Genomic DNA, 16,800 nt, shown 5'->3' with positions numbered 1-16,800 from the left:
GCTTTATGCTCACTTTCTTCGTAAGTCTCTCTCCCTTAAATAAAAAATCTTGAAAGAGAACATATAAATAGAAGATATTCTAAACATGCTCAACTCATGACCTTGTGTGATTGGCCTTATTTTACATGCTTTATGAAATATCAGACAATATTCCTGTTACACAAAAGAAAACACATGGTTCGTTTGACATTTCTCCAACGAAAATAGACTAATCCCTAGAAGAATAATGCAGATCTCTAGTAAATATATGTTTTTTCCCCTCACATCTCAGATGTACAGCCTCAAAAACATCTTGTTTGAGGTTAACTTGATGGAGAGAGATTCGTACTTTTTAGGGCTGTAACATAGCGGCCTGGCCCTACCTCAATCCGATTGATGGGCGAGCTTGGGATGAGTTTTGTAGAATACAAGTTGAGTTTGGGTTAAAATAACTCAACCTAACCTTAATTTGGGTTGAGTGCTTGGCAACAGAACCCGAGGTTATATGATAATGTATAAATATTTTTATATTCATTTTTATTAATTTTTAAATTATTTTTGGCTATATATATTTGTTGGATGAAAATATTTTTAACATTTTTATGAGTATTTCTTTGCAAATCAAGACAAAACTAGGCACAAATTTAGAAGTTCAAAGCTCATGCTAAACTTGGGCTGATGAGCCTGGCATACCCTCAATCCAATCCAAAGGTTGCAGGCCTACTACTTTCCGTTAAACAAGTTAAGGAAAACGCTTGCCTCGGTTGAGGGTTGAGATGTTTGGATTCCCAAGAAAAATGTATCCCTAGAAAAGTTTAATAAACCCCTGAAATGCGTTCCTTTCCATCATCTGTTTAATGGAGAGCTTCAAACCCATAAACGTCCTTAAATTAGAGGTCCAATATTATATATCGGGGCGGTTCATGGGACACATGTAAAAATAATGGTTTTTCAAAATATGGGTTAGAGATTTTGGATTGAGCTGATTTTTTGCGAGGATGGTCACTATGATGAGAAGATCATCCTCACAAAAAATCAGCTCAATCTGAAACTTCTAAATCCATCAAAAGTAATTTACAAATTATTAGTAAAAATTGACAAAAAATCGATGGTCCACATTCTAAATCACTTTTAATGGGGTTAGAAGTTTTAGATTGGACTGATTTTTTTTTCGGATGATCTTCCCATCATAGATATCATCCTCACAAAAAATCAGCTCAATCCGAAACTTCTAACCCATATTTTGAAAATTTATTAATATTACATTGTTTTTACATATGTTTTTTCATAAGGCCCTTGATCCGTTCCCTTATATATCTCCATCTTCAATATTGACTGCTCGATTCCCAACAAAACTAAATTAGTCCTTAAGAACTTAATGATCCTGAGAAACGTGTATATTAGTCATATGTTTGATGGGAAGCTTCCAACCTCTTTTGAGATTACAAAAGTCCATAAAATTAATATTGGACTGTAGTTGAAGGTTTCTTGGGACATGTTTTCAACTTTGATGAATCAGTTTTTTCAATGGGATGGACATCCACCGAGTCCTTTTGAATGGAATGTATTAACCTCTAAATTTGTCTAAACGTATAGAAATCATCCATGGATACAATAAAACGCATAAATTGATTCAAACAGATTGAACGATCCAGACTTAATGGGTGTTTGTTTAACGCTGATTTCAGCACTTAATGCTGAATGCAATTCAGTTTCAGCAATCAGCACATTTGTTTTCTCCACATTTTCAGCACTTATTGCTGAAAAATAAGTGAAAAGCATTAAGTGAAGTTGGATCACTTAATTTTTTTGCTGAAGCGGTAAGCATCGGTCTTTTTCAACACAGACAAGTATACCCTTATACTTGAAATGATATTACCTCTTATGTCCTATGGATAATGATAAAAGCACCCTACAAATTAATAAGGCAACCCACACTAATATTATCTCTCTCATCTACGTATTTAAATAATATTAATTCAAATTAAAAAAATAATATTAATTCAAATTAAAGAGAGAGAAATTTCCTCTTTCCTTTTTTATTTTTTTGGAATATTTAATATTTAATATTTAACGAAATATTTATATTTAATATTCTCTCTCTTTAATTTGAATTAATATTATTTTTTAATTTGAATTAAAAAAAATTTAAGATTTACTTTTTAAATGATGTGGAGGAGAGAGAATTTGTTTAGCTAGGTTCCCAAAACGAATTTCATTAAATTTAGTATTTTTTTATAAATAATTTTTATTTTTGAATTTTATTAAGAATTTTTCCTTAAACATACAACTGTTAAAAAGGGTAATATAGTTAATTTACCAATTTTCAGCATTAAGTAACAAACAGATTTATGTGATTACAACGCTTAATTTGAATCAGTTCAGCACAATTCAGATCGGTAAATAGATAACAATTTCAGCATTTAAATTCAGCGTTTATACAATTTCAGCAATTATAATCATTCAGCACTTATTTGTTTAGTTTAACAAACATCACCTTAGTTTTAAAGATTGGTGGACTTTGTCAAGAAACCCACTAGAGTTCGTGCTAGGCATGCTCAAGGGCTGTCATGTACCCTTGTTACCACGTGTACTACAGGCACATTTCATACGCTAAATAGGCTGGATGTATCAACATGACAATGATGTCATGCATTATGCCATGAAGCTGCACCGACATCGAGGGAAAATATATAGTGTTGATCACATTATTGGATATGTGATAAGGTCCCAATTATTCAATTTTGGGACCTTAATTGCATTAAGATTACCATTGCATAAATGTTAGTTCCTTTAAATAATTGCAAAATTATTTTATTTATCCAAATTAATAGAGCTAATGATATATTAGTGTTAATTGTAGCGCACGTGGAAGCTAACAAATCGCGAAACAAATACGGTTACAATACACGAGCCGAAAGGAAGCATCCAGAAAAACCTCGAAGGATTTGGGCGCCACGTCACCGCGTCGCGGTTAGCCATGACCGCGCCGCGGTCATTTCGAGGAATTGACCCTCGAGATTTTCACAGAAGCTTCGGTGGTTGTAACTGAATGGGTAGTTTGAAGCGAATCATCCGAAAAGTTAACCCGATTGCCCGAATACGAACATTATAAATTTGAGGGTTGATTTTAGAGAATGGTCCTTCTCCTTGCTCTCTTCTTCTCTAAGTTTTGATTTCTCCTCTTTGTAATTCTCTGCAATTTTCCTTTGAGTGAGATCTTGAGTGTAGTGAGAACATAAAGAGGAACCACTCATTGTTTATGTAATTGTTGGAAGAGCTATAAAAGGAGATTTCGGATCGATCATCGTCTTCATCTTCTTCACCCATATTCTTTGCTTTTTATTAATTGTTGCAATTATGAATCTTGCAATGAGTGGCTAGAATCTCCTTAGAGAGTTCAATAATGCCAGAGCAAGTCCATCCATTTAATGTAGTTTCAAATTCATTATTCTTGCTTATCTTGTTAAATATTCTGTAAATTCTTCTTTGATTAGATCCCTTAGCTTATATTTCTGATTCAACTTTGATAGCCATTACTTAGATAAGTTCAAGAATGGCTATGCTCTGTGAAGAATCAGAATATAGATTAAGCAATCTCAATCAGATTAGGATTTACATGAATAACTTCTAGTTACTTTCGTTGATTAAACGGCTCCACTTTCCGATCCATGAGCAATGACTTGCTACATGGATTGAGTTAGATTCAGAATTAATCTGCATTGTGGATGGTTTGCAAAGGCTACATTGAACTCTCTAATCCTTCTCTCTTAGAATTTCAATCTTTATTTTCTGTTTAGATTTCAATTTAGTTTCTATTACAACTTTGTTTTGTTTTTAAAACTAATCTGTTTTCCAATTCTATTTTGGTGTGTTTATCCGAATGAGTTTTTGAATCCAAACTGTCCCTGTGGAACGAATTCGACTTGCCCAAAGTCCTTGTTCAAATCTTTATCTCTACATCTCTATTGCAAGCTTTACAACCGATCAATATGTGCAAAGTGTGCCACATGGAATTTTTTTGGACCCATTGACCCATTAAGGTTCTACCCACCCCTTGATGGACCTGCACGGTGAAAATCAACCAGACAAGTAATTCATTAATCTCATACTGTTGGAACTAATAAGCATTTTTTTTTCTTTTTTTTATCAAAGGGCTTGAGGAGCCCTGTTCATGACATTGGCCAATGGGTGTGCCTAGTATTTTTCCTTTTTATTAGTTCATTCATTTTTAATAACAGTACATATACTTTTAATATCTTTTGATTGCCAAGCTTTTGATGGAGAGATGAAAATTTTAAAATAGATGATAAACAAAGGAGAAATTGATTCACATCGTATTGTAGCCAAGACCGTTAGCCAATTTGTAAGTGAAATTTAATTGACAAATTAGCCAAATTAAAGGATCCAAAATATGTTAGCCAGTAACCCACAATACTGAATACTGAGGTCTAAATTTTGCCCATCTTAAGTACCATATCTATTTATCCATCCATATTGAAAGTTAAAAAAATCCAACCCATGTTTTCAGTGGGCTCCAATCTCTTCCATGTACAACTGATCGAATGCTCGATGCGCATTGATGGTCATGAGCTTAATCCGACAACTTAAGAAATAACAAGTTTAATTTGAAATTGAGAATGATGGCAAAAGGGTTATAAGACTAATTCATATTATTTCTTGAGGTGCAATGTGTCTTGGCCAACAGGTTAGGCTGAAAACTTTGCCATATATGTGATATTGTACTTTGACTTCTTTTTAGTTGATTCATTTTTAGTGAAAATTTATATGTTTTTCCTTTTAATTTCCTTTAATTGCCGGATTTAGATGGAGAGATCAAATGTATGTTTATCATATATGATAAGTTAAAGAGACATTGATTTGGACTGTTCTATCATTTGCAACTAAGATGTTGATAGCCTCATGAATTGAATCGACTAATGTCAGCCCATATTTATTTAACCATATAGTGTGTTAAAGAAAAAAAAAAGTGAAATTGAATCAGATCTACAAATTACTGGGACAATACACATTCTAAAATATTTATCAAAATATTTTTTTATTATTGTGATAATTATTTATCTTTTAAAATGTTAAAATAACAGAGAAAAAAAAAACGGTATTTTACCAGATTCATATCAGGATCATTTATGGTATTTATTAAATATTTTAACCGTTTAAAAAAATTAACTTATTTACCAAGAATGCCCCCTTTTTTACTCAATTTGAAAATATCAAATAATTTGGAATGTGTTTGATTGGAGTTTAATCAAACAATTTAAGAGCCAAGAAGTTCAATTGGAAGATGAAAATGGTGGCAAAAGAGCTAACTAATTCATATTATTTCTTAATCCATCACGTACAAACTCAACATTATCATTAATTTAAACTAACACACCTTATCAACTAAAGAACTTATAAAAGTTATAAAAGCTTTTATTTCCTCTCATCTCATTATTCCCCTTATCACTCAATTATTTTAAACTTTGGATAGATTGCCTTTTACCATCACAATTAGGACTTCTTCGATTCACTCCGTTGGACTTGACCCGCCAGCTTCATTATTACCGATATCCTTAATTTGTTTCTCCAACTACAACATCAATATGGAGAAAAGCAAGAGCTCCATGAGAGTAATAGATGTTTATTATTTGCAAATATATATATATATATATTGGGAATGCTAATGTCGAAGATCTTATAGGGGACGTTAGCATTCTCTAACACTTTATTTTTTTAATAATATTTCTATTCATTTTTTTTTTTTCGTGAAAACAAATAAGAGTATGATGGTCTTTTACAAAATAAATGTTTGTTTCCTTTGATTGCCAAATCATTTATTACAACAAGACAATTAATTCTAAAGATTAAATACGCTTAGTATTTATTATGAAAGAAACAAGTATCAATTAAGTAAATAAATATTTATTATGTAAAAAGACTAATATATCATTATTATTATTTTTACTAAATGACAAAATGAGTAAAAGTATTATTGAAAAAAAAAAAGTATTGGAAAATATTAAAAATAACTTAATCTACTCACTGAGATTAGTTCTGTAAGCCGCCTTTTGAAATTAAACGTTTCTGTTTCAAATTGACTCACATAAAAATCTGGGTACCTAATTATAGCATTTATTATCAGTAAAAACCCACAATTTTCATGATACCAAACCTAATATTTTTCCCATTAATTTATGTAACAAATTGGGGAAAATAAGAGAGTTGGAATAAAATTAAAAACTCACCTGTGACTGTGAGGGTTACGGTGATAGCCGTTGCAGGCATTTAGCATTCTCTTTGCACCTATACTGTTATACAAAGATGTCCAATTTACCCATTAAACAAAAACATAACAAGAACCCATTTCTTCCTTCATCTTTTATTTATTTATTTATACTTAATTTTGATTAATCCAACATCTAGATTAGTCTCAAGTTCCAGCTTTTTTTTTTTTTTTTCCTCAGATTGTGAGGAATTTTTATAAGTGCATGATGGATTCCAAGGATAGCTAGCAGTGAGTGATCTTAACAAACAAAACAAAAAATCTAGTGAGATGTTTTGGAGTACTGTATAATAAAAAAAACTTTGAAAAAAAATTAAGGAAAAAATCTATAAATTACCTGGCACTGAGTTCCCCAGCATGACGAAAAAGGTCATCGACGTGTTCGAAATTGACATCATCTTGATATCTTTAGAAGAAAAAAAAAAAGAAGGAATCCAAGAGTATTAAAACAATTATCTTCTCTTGAAGTAAATCTCCCAAATCAAATTAACCATAACTGGAAAAGAAGTACAGAAAAATAACGAGGAACTTGAATCCTCACATAGCCTCCGTTAATTCATCGCTAAGTCTTTCACTTTCTTTCATGAAGGTTGGCAGAATTTCATTGAAGAAATCTGGGTTTTCATTTTGTTGAAGTTGGTTGAACTGATCGTCCAGATATCCCTTCTCACACCACCAACAGCAAAACTCATCATAAAAAACAATCAAAATTAATTAAACTTCTCTAAGCATGAATCCAAAAGACAATGTACCATAAATTTTATTGGTTTTCAAATCTAACCTCTCTAAACAAGAAAGCTTTAAGATCAGCCAACTTTTTCTTCAATTCATCAATATACATACTTAAGATCACTTTCTTCTTACCTCTCTCTTTCACTCTCTTGCAGCTTCTGCTATAAAAAATCTTAGAAGTGATTTAAATAGAAGTTCTAAAAACTAACCATGTCTCTTTGTAAAACTTGGTCGATCCCATTTTTGACTCAGCTGAGTCATTAAAATCAGACCCTTTTGACTCCACGAATAAAAGTTCAAAATGGACAGATTCTTTTGAAACTCGTTCGATATTATTATTATTAACTCGACCCAATGATTTAGATCAGTTTTGGTGATTTTTAGTGCCAATGTTCTAATTCATGATTATTGAAAGATGGTGTACTATCCATGCTCAACTCATGAACTTGTGCCCTTGCCATTTTTACATGCTCTATAACCTAAAATTCCACATGAAAATGGAATATGAGACAGTACTCATGTTCCAGTCTGAGGTCACTTCAGCATTATTCTAGTATTTTCCATAGGGTTGTCAATTTGGGCCGGGCTTAATAATTTTCAGACCAACAAATCCAGGTTAGATTTGGGTCTACTAGTGCCCAGCCTGGACTGGCCTAGGCCCATTATAAATATTTTTAGAAATATTCATAAAATATTAATTAGATAAATATTTTTCTAATAAAAGTAAAATATGTTGTATAATTATAATTTTACTCTCATTCACAATAATTTTATGTTAATAAATATTAATAGCAAATTCGATAGGATAATCTTCAAACACATGATTTTATTTGGTCCAAATCAAGCGCAAGCTCATTAGGACAGGGCTAGGGCTTAGTCGACATAGGTCCGATACGAGTATATATAGGGCTGGTTTAGGTAGAGCCCATCTCTTTAAGGCCGGGTTAGGGTTCAATCAAGCCGGCTCCGAACCCGTCCATTGACAGCCTTAATTTTGTAATGCTTGATAGCATACATCCATGTATATTGGATTAGGAGAATTCTAACCAAAAACCACATGTGGGCTCACCGAGATGGTAGTATTCTCTCTTTTGGATTCTATAAATAAATAAAAAATGATTCTCAAGAAAGACTGAATTATTGATTCTCAAAAAACTTGTGTTTCTGCTCAACTCAGCCGAGTGTATGAAATTGAATTACTAACGAAGAGTAGTAACATTGGCTTTAGAAGTTTTCATGAAACCCATTATTTAGGTGGGACTCGACTGAGTAAAGCTAAAAAACTTGCCCATTCGTATGAAAATCATTGACATTATTCATAACGTGGCTTGATAAAAAAAAGAAAGGGTTAAGGCCTTGATCTTGAGCCAACAAAAGGTAGGGTCAGGCTAAAAAGAATTTCAACTCTTTAAAACCCGATCAGGCTAAGGTCTAACAAAGCCCGTCCCACTAATATAATTTATAAGTATATATCATCCATTTAAGCAAAATGGCCCTTAGTTATGTTTAAAATCTTACTAAGTTAGTGAGGAGAATATTTCTCTATTTTATTCGTATAGTCATAAAAGCTGTTGGATCATTAGTCAAACTAATTGAATTATAAAATCTGGCCAAACCCATTCGAACCACTGATTCTGTCTGATTTTTTAAACACTGTTCAAGATTAACAATCGAACTGAATATGTGGTCCAAACATCGAGTGTACCAGGATAAAATTGTTTCGATTAGAACCTTCTACTTTCGAAATGTTATATTTTTTAAACTATTAAATGAAATTAGTTTTTTTTTTTAAGATTAAATAAATGAAGGTATTTAGGCAAAACGTACACAAAAATTTAAATTTGTTAGCAAAATGTAAATCTGTCCAACCAAATTGAATGTGCAGGGACAGACGAGTTAATACATTTTGATCTAGTATACTTTAAACATTTTAAATGATGAATCTAGATTTTTCTTTTTTTTATTATCAGACTAAAAATAATAGAACGAAATGCTTTTTAATGAGGTTGGTCTCTACAGTATGAACAAGTTCCTATCCAAAAGACCCGTTCAGAATTAATAGAAAAATTCATTAAATGGTAGTGAAATTTAAAGATGAATATAATAGAACGAAACGATTTTTAATGTGGTTGGTCTTGTTATATTATTTTCTATTCATCTCATACCAATATTTATAGTCTTGTGTCCCTTGAGGGCTTGGTTTGGGATGGTCTAAATCGAAACAACCTTTCACGTAGCCATGGGGTCATATTGATCGGTTCAAACCGAACTCACACACCCATTGGTGGTCCAATTTCAAAATAGGGTGGTCAAATCCAAACTGACATACATCTTCATGCGAGATCTTACGACACTCAAGAGACGATCAAATGAATTAATAAGATAAATCCATCCCAATTAATGGTCAACAAATCAATCATCAAGTGTGACATGACAATGGAACATAAAAACAGGTGATTCAAGAATGCAATTAAATTGTTTTCTGTAATTGAAAAGGGCGATTGCATCCTGAATCCTCTGCACATATATACCATCAACTTGTTTTAAGCAAGTCTTATATTATTCATTTTGACCGTGGAGATATAAAAAAAAGAAAAAAGAAAAAAGAAAATGTCACACATAGGGATATCTCAAAGCCAACCCATGTGCATTGCATAGAGTGCTTGATGTGTGTTAATGTAAGAGTACAATTTGAAAATGAGAATTAATGGTCGAAATTAAAAAGATAAGAATACTAATTCATATTTAGTTCTTTATATATCTCTTAAAAGCTCAACAGTTATGATAATCTTTAAAGTAACACACCTTATTAATTAACTATAAAACCTATAAAAACTTCTATTTCCACTCTCCTTATTATCCCCTACTTCACTCATTTATTTTAAACTTCATTAGATGGCTTTTCTATCCCAATAAGTACTATTGCTCACTCCTTTGGAATTGTCCCACCAGCGTCAACAATATGCCTCTCCAGCTACAATCAATAAAGACAAAGATATATAAAAGTTTTGATGGAAAAGAAATAGTGATTTACTTGCAAAATTTGTCTATTAGGAATTAAACAGCTTAATCTACTAACCGTGAATAGATGCACAAACTTGTTCTTCACAAGGAGGTACTCATCTTTCAATCGATTCTGACATCTTAGACACCTGACCAAAGTGTTTCTTAATCAGAAGGAAACAAAATAAAAAATAAAAAAAAATCAGATTTTTCATGATTCCAAATCTTAATTTTCAGATTTATATGTCTAAGTTGGGGAATATAGGACAGAGTAAGAATTCAAACTTACTCTTCAACGTTAGATTGATCGCAGAACTCACGAAAGGGAATGCAGACATCACTAACTCTCTGTGCACCTACACTGTTTTGCAAACAAATTCAATTCATATATCCATCAAACATAAATATAACAAAGAACTAATTTCTTTCTTTTTATATTAATTTTGTTAAGAGCTTTTATACGTGGACGACTGATTCCAAGGATACTAATGAGTGAGTTTTTTTAACGTGTCCTATGAGCAATTACATTTTCATGTTTATTTATGGGAAAATGCTAGAATGACACAAACGGAGACACATAGATGACAAAAATGATGTGGTGGCACACAAATAACCGTAGATACTTTTTCCTCAGATCTTGGGGAAAAACATCTACAGTAACGTGCGCGACACCCCATCATTTTGTCACTTTTGTGCGTTGGTTTGTGTCACCCTAGCACAACTCTTATTTGTGATAATAAAAAATTCAAACGTGTCCTATGAACAAATTCAAACAAATATCGCATGCAATAAAAAAAATTAAATTTTACCAAAATGCCCTCAAATTCCAATTTTCAAAGTGTATTTATGGCACTTTAACGTATGCCCTTAGGGCACACGTTGATAAAATCCCTAATGATTATTCCTAATAACAATATTAATCATAGAATAAATTACATTTCATCCTTAGAATTTTGGTGTCATTCTAAGTTGACCCCTAAAGTTTAGACAATTCCATTTATCTCTCCCATCACAAAGGTTGTTAACGTTTGTTATTTATTTTACCTTTTTAACCCTTTCATTTTATATTTATTTTATGAATCTTGTTAGAATAAAGATGAATGCCCAGGGAAAACGCAGTCTATACGTGGCTGATGTGGTAAGGGCACAGAACGACACGTTTTTTTCCTAGTGTATCCCAAAGAAGAAGATCTATGGTTTTGTGACCTTGAGTCAACTGCGTACAGACTATATGCATTCATACGGCTCATTTTATCGTGTGTTCTAACGGGGGTACATGTTAAGGTGCAAGAAATGACTTTAAAATTTGGAATCTGAGGGTATTTAGGTAAATAGTAATATTTTTAAGGGCATTGAAATTTCCAAAGTGTGTTTAACAAGACCCTTATTTAATTTCAATATCTTAATTAATTTTTTTTTGGCCTATCTTCTTTCCATTCTCAACTATTTGCATCTCTCTTAGGGCTTGTGAACCAGCGATCTTCTTGAAAGGGGTTTTAGTGAGTCCAAAAATATTGTAAGGGAGATAAATATAATTGTCAAAATATTAGGGGACTAACCTAGAATTACCAGACTTTAGGGGTCAAAGTTTAATTTACTCTTAATAACAATAAGGTGCTATATAAATATAAACCTAAGGGAAAAAAATAAATAAATAAACTGTAAATTACCTAGAGCTGGCACTCTGGATCTGTTGAACAAAGTCATTGAGCCTTTCAAATCCCACCTTTTGTTGTCTTCTGTAGAAGAAAGAAGGAGCCCAAGAGCAACCAAACAATTATTTTCTCGTGAAGTTGGTTAATTTCCCGAATCAAATCATAACCATAAAAGAAAAGAAGTTCTATTAACTCACCAACTTTTACTTATAATACACTATTTTTTACATGTAATCTTAGGTGAATCTCCATTTCGTGCATTGAATAAGACAAAATGCTGATTTCGGTACACTATTCATTTTAATTCCCAAAACATGCTTTTACAGAATACGTCACTTCTATGAACTACAAATTTGTGAATTCGCCACTTTTATAATTAACGAATTTGTTGATAAATTACCAACAATTTTACCTTATCAGTGATCTTGCATTCTAACTAGTAATTTGTCAACGAATTCATTGATTATAAAAGTGACAAATTCAATGGAAAAACATGTTTTGAGAACTAAATTCAACAGTATACCGAAATCAGAATTTGGGCATAAGTTGTGCACGTTTTAAGAAAAGTCTTTATCATCCTTCAATTCCAAAAGGATTGGTGTATTAAGTAAAAATGGTGTGTCAATAGAATCTCTATAAAAGAAACACACAAAAAAAGATTAAATAAAGTTATAAAAAAAGACTAATGATACACTGACTTTTTAAAACATATGCGGTGATGATGCAGTTGACGTGGCAAGTGCACACAACTGTAGATCATTTTCCTTGTGTAAACTAAAGAAAATGATCTACGATTCTGGGCACTTGCCATGTCAACCACCTATAGACCGTGTATATTTTAACTCGTCAGTTTATCAAAAATAAAAAATAAAATACACAAAATAAGGAGTTTGAATCCTCACAGAGCCTTGTCTATTTTAATTAGAGTATCTTCAGACTCTAGAAAAAAGAGTGACACTAGGTCAAAGACAAAGTCTGGGTTGTTGTCATTTTGTAGTTGTTGAGCATGGGTGAACCTATCATTCAGAAATCCCTTCACATGTACACCACCAACGGCAAAAACTCATCATCAAAACCCATCTCAAAAATATATACAACACAAACTATAGAAAATAATGTACCATAAATTGATAAATATATATTTTTGGTTTTTGAATCTAACCTCTCTAAACATGGAAGCTTTATGATCAACCCACCTTCTCTGCAATACTATGATATCCATGATTATGCTTACTTTCTTCTTTTCTTTCTCTTTATATCCACTTCTTCAAATCAAAAACCTTGAAAGAGGCATAATTAAATAGAAGCTCAAAAAAAAGAAGGTAGTAACTATTCAATCAGCAATTCATGATTTCTGAAACTAGTTGTACCGTAAAATGCTCAACTTATGACCTTTTGTGATAGCCATTTTTACATGCTCTACAACCTAAAAATGCCAAATATCAAAGTATCAGACAGTATTCGTGTTACATGCAAGGGCGTTTTCTATCCTCAACTCAAACAATGTTTTAGTTTTTCCATGGATAACCGGTTAAGATTAAAAGAAAGAAAAAAAAAGTACAGATTTCTTAAAGAATAGCACTAATATGATTGCACATTAAAGATTATTTTGCTACCGGAAGAAACCTTACTTTATGAACCAGGCTAACATGACTACCTTAGTAAGATTTAAAATCGTACTAAGTGTCGTTAAGCCTACATGGAATATCAAATTGGCAATCCAACACACAGTCTTTTAGATGTCATGGAAAAATTCAGATCCAAAAGAACAAAATTAAAATTGATTCAACGAAGGTGTTGAAAATAATGGCTACCGACCTCCAAATTTAAAACTAAAGTTGATTCAACGATGAAAATTAATTCTTTTTTTTTCTTCAGAATTCTTAGAATTTTATCCTTTATAATCCTGTAGCATCAGATCATATTTTTGGATGCCACAAATTGATGTGGTTAGGATCCACTCAAGGTATGTTAAGTATCAAATTAACCCTATCAATTTGAATTTTATGCCGTGCATCTTTGCGACAAGGTTTGATGGGTGGTAAGTGTAATGATTTTCTGACGCCCCCTCTAACGCACACCCCCATCACAGAACCGTAGATCAGTTGCCTCGCAATATGCATAATTATAAATATTTTCTTGTGTATCCCAAGGCAATTGATCTACAATTCTATGATGGGGGCGTGCGTCAGAAGGGGCATCATATTATCACGACTTGGGTAATAAACTTGATAAAGTAGGTGTAGACACCCCAATTTGCACGAACCCATTAGGAAGATCCAAATTTCCTCGAATTGATTTTGATTTAGAACTCAAGCCTCTCAACAGGCCCGCATTGCCACTTGGCATCATCTTCATGCATACATGCATACATGCATCATGTCATATAGTTTGCATGCTCAACCTTGTCCCTAACCCACTTCCAATTCGTGTTCATTTTCCATTAACCGATCCATTCTAAACCCATAACCTAAATCCATTACCTAGCCCAACCTAAACCCAAAACCCAATGCCATTCTAAACCCATAACCTAAATCCATTTTCTAGCCCAACCTAAGCCCAAGACAAAATCCATTCTCTAAGCCCAATATCAAACCCACTCCAAGTCCATCCTCTCACCCCTTCATAAGATGACACATGTTGATACCTCATAAGCCTCCAACACCCAATGCATCATCTAATTGGAGGGTCAACTTCTCTTTTGTGAAAATTCAAGAATGCCCTTCTCAAAGAGCTTAGTCAAATCAAAAAGGTTATTTGATCTTTGGTAATAATCCATAAAGGTGAGAGGACTTCCCATTATGCCCTCAAAAGGTGGGAATCTTCAAGTACATACATGGAGTTCTCCGATTGGTCAATTTCAAAATTATACTTCCACCCTTGCTTTATTTGTTATTTACAAATGAACCAAAGCCTACTTTTCACCTACCACTTCACCTTTACACATGTCATCCTCTTATTCACCCTCCCAAATGTGCTTTTGTTTTCCCATTGGTCCATTTCAAAACTACACTTCCACCCTTGCTTTATGAGTTATTTACAAATAAACCAAGATCCACTTTTTACCTACCACTCCACCTTTACACATGTCACTCCCCCATTCACCCTCCCAAAAGTACTTTTGTTCTCTCACCTCTATTTACCAAAAAACCAAGGATCAAAGCATGCTTTTGAGGATTTCTTCACAAATGTCATCTTTACCCTCATACAAATAGAAAATCCAAAAAGAAACAACCTAAATCTCATGTCCATTTTCTTTATTTTTAGGGTTGGACCACTTTATCCCCAAAAGTTCTTCAAAAACTCTATAAATACCCCATTTCCTATGAGCAATTCATGCTCTCAAGCCCCCATCTCTCAACCTAAAACTCTACAAAAATTCCTACTCATTCTCTCATCTTCTAAACTTCAACTCAACCCTTAACCATCTCATTCATCTCTCAAGCCTACTCTTCAAGGTCCAAGTTCACCATCAAGGGACAAGGTAGGGTTTAAGATGTAGTTTACTTATTTCAAAGTTTGCATTCTCTTCTTCTAACCCTCTCTTTATTTTATTTTTAGAAAGCCTTAGAATGTAATGTATACCCTCTCCCATCCCCGGTAGATTGGACTAAGGTTCGATCGAAAGGATGGGGGTTGAAGCCCTTTTCACCTCAATCTCATGCATCATATTGTACACAATGCACACACTCACCTATGCATGGCAATGATGAAGAAATGTGTCACCCTCTTGATGGGGTGAAACACTAAGTTTCTAGCCATGCATACATGCATCATGGTTGTGGCCTTAAGGGAACTCCATCATGGAGTCTCTCTAAAAGTTCAAACCTACATTCATATTCATAAATTTAATGTGGCTACATGGGTCATTCTTTTCCATAGAATGCCCCTAATGTCATGTTAAAAATCAAAAACCCTTTGTTAAGGGAATATTCCACTTAATGCACACACCACTCTTACCATACATTCTCATGCATTTTAATATTTGTTTTCTTAAATTTTTTACAAAATAAAATGGCCAAGCAAGGTAACCACCTTTGGTGGAGAGGAGGGGGTGCCTAACACCTTCCCCATCCTCTAATAGGACCTCCTTACCTAGATCTTAGGTAGACCTTGCCCTTTCCAACAAATGAGAGTCACTACAATGCCATGAAAAAAATGGTTTTCAAAAAATCAATTCGGGTGCCCATTCACACCCATTTCCAAAAAAAGAATGGTGGCGACTCCAAACAATGTAGTATTGAAGTTCATTATGAACATTTCATGTCTACAGTAGGATTTAGTGGTTAATAAACATGATAATGTATTGTTCCCTTGGAGTTGTCAGAACTCCAAAGGAGTTTTTGTAATAAAAATGCAATAATTAAGTTTATTGTGTAAATCTCTCTTGATAATATTCTAGGGATCTATTTTCTTGGGAACTGAAAGTGTCCTCCCGACCATCTCAACAATCTGATGGAGAGTCTTAAATGTTTGTTGAGACTAGTGTTCGAGGAGAATTTTTTAGCACGTAGAATAGTTAATCAGGGATTTCACAAATTCCCAAATCAACCAACAGCACGACATTGTTTGTGTATTGAGGGCTTTCCTAATGTTGAGTATTTTTATAAATTTAGGATGTTCTCAATTCGTTCGGCTTCTTGTAATTGAAGATCGATCCAGATTCTATGAAATTCTAGATTTGACCTTTCTTTACCTAAAACAAAATTCTCGCGTTTGATACTCTCCAATAGTTTAGAGAGTGACCCCATCAAATAGAAAGTGAAATCGCCTCCTTCAGATTCGGGAGTTCAATAAGTTTTGAATAAATAAATAAATAAATCTGATCTATGCCATGAAACTTTAGAGGCTGAAGGGTTAATATTGATTTTTAAAACATCTATATATATATTTTTTAAATATATTTTCTAGTCCTTTATTTTTGCAATAAGGTTTGGAACAGCAAAAAGGTTGAAAAGAATAGAACTTAAATAATTAATTTGGTTCTAGATCCAATGTGATCCTATCGAGTCAGATCAGGTCAACCTATCTACAGTACTTGATCCAGAAGCAATTTTTGAATTGGTAGACGTAGATGTACTAGATCATTTGACGCTATTTTACCGCTTAAACTAACCGATTAATTGCCCCCATCTCAGGCAAGGC

At 33.0% G+C, this 16,800-nt stretch overlaps 1 protein-coding gene across 1 annotated transcript; it reads right to left on the bottom strand.

The window, feature by feature from the left end:
- Nucleotides 1–5,509: 5,509 nt before the first annotated feature.
- Nucleotides 5,510–7,106, bottom strand: LOC147402977 (histidine-containing phosphotransfer protein 1-like). Its single transcript, XM_086437537.1, has 6 exons — nucleotides 7,047–7,106; nucleotides 6,807–6,928; nucleotides 6,603–6,671; nucleotides 6,228–6,290; nucleotides 6,026–6,101; nucleotides 5,510–5,572 (listed from the first exon to the last, which is right to left on the bottom strand). Exons 1-6 carry the CDS (start codon nucleotides 7,104–7,106, stop codon nucleotides 5,510–5,512), a joined length of 453 nt encoding a protein of 150 aa, XP_086293663.1.
- Between the last annotated feature and the right edge of the window lie 9,694 nt (nucleotides 7,107–16,800).

The sequence above is a fragment of the Akebia trifoliata genome, chromosome 4, assembly GCF_017979445.1.
Source record: "Akebia trifoliata isolate Shusen 1 chromosome 4, ASM1797944v1, whole genome shotgun sequence".
In the NCBI taxonomy this organism is placed as follows: Eukaryota; Viridiplantae; Streptophyta; class Magnoliopsida; order Ranunculales; family Lardizabalaceae; genus Akebia; species Akebia trifoliata.
The sequence above is the reverse complement of the archived record's forward strand: the minus strand, read 5'-3'. Positions and strand labels throughout refer to the sequence as shown.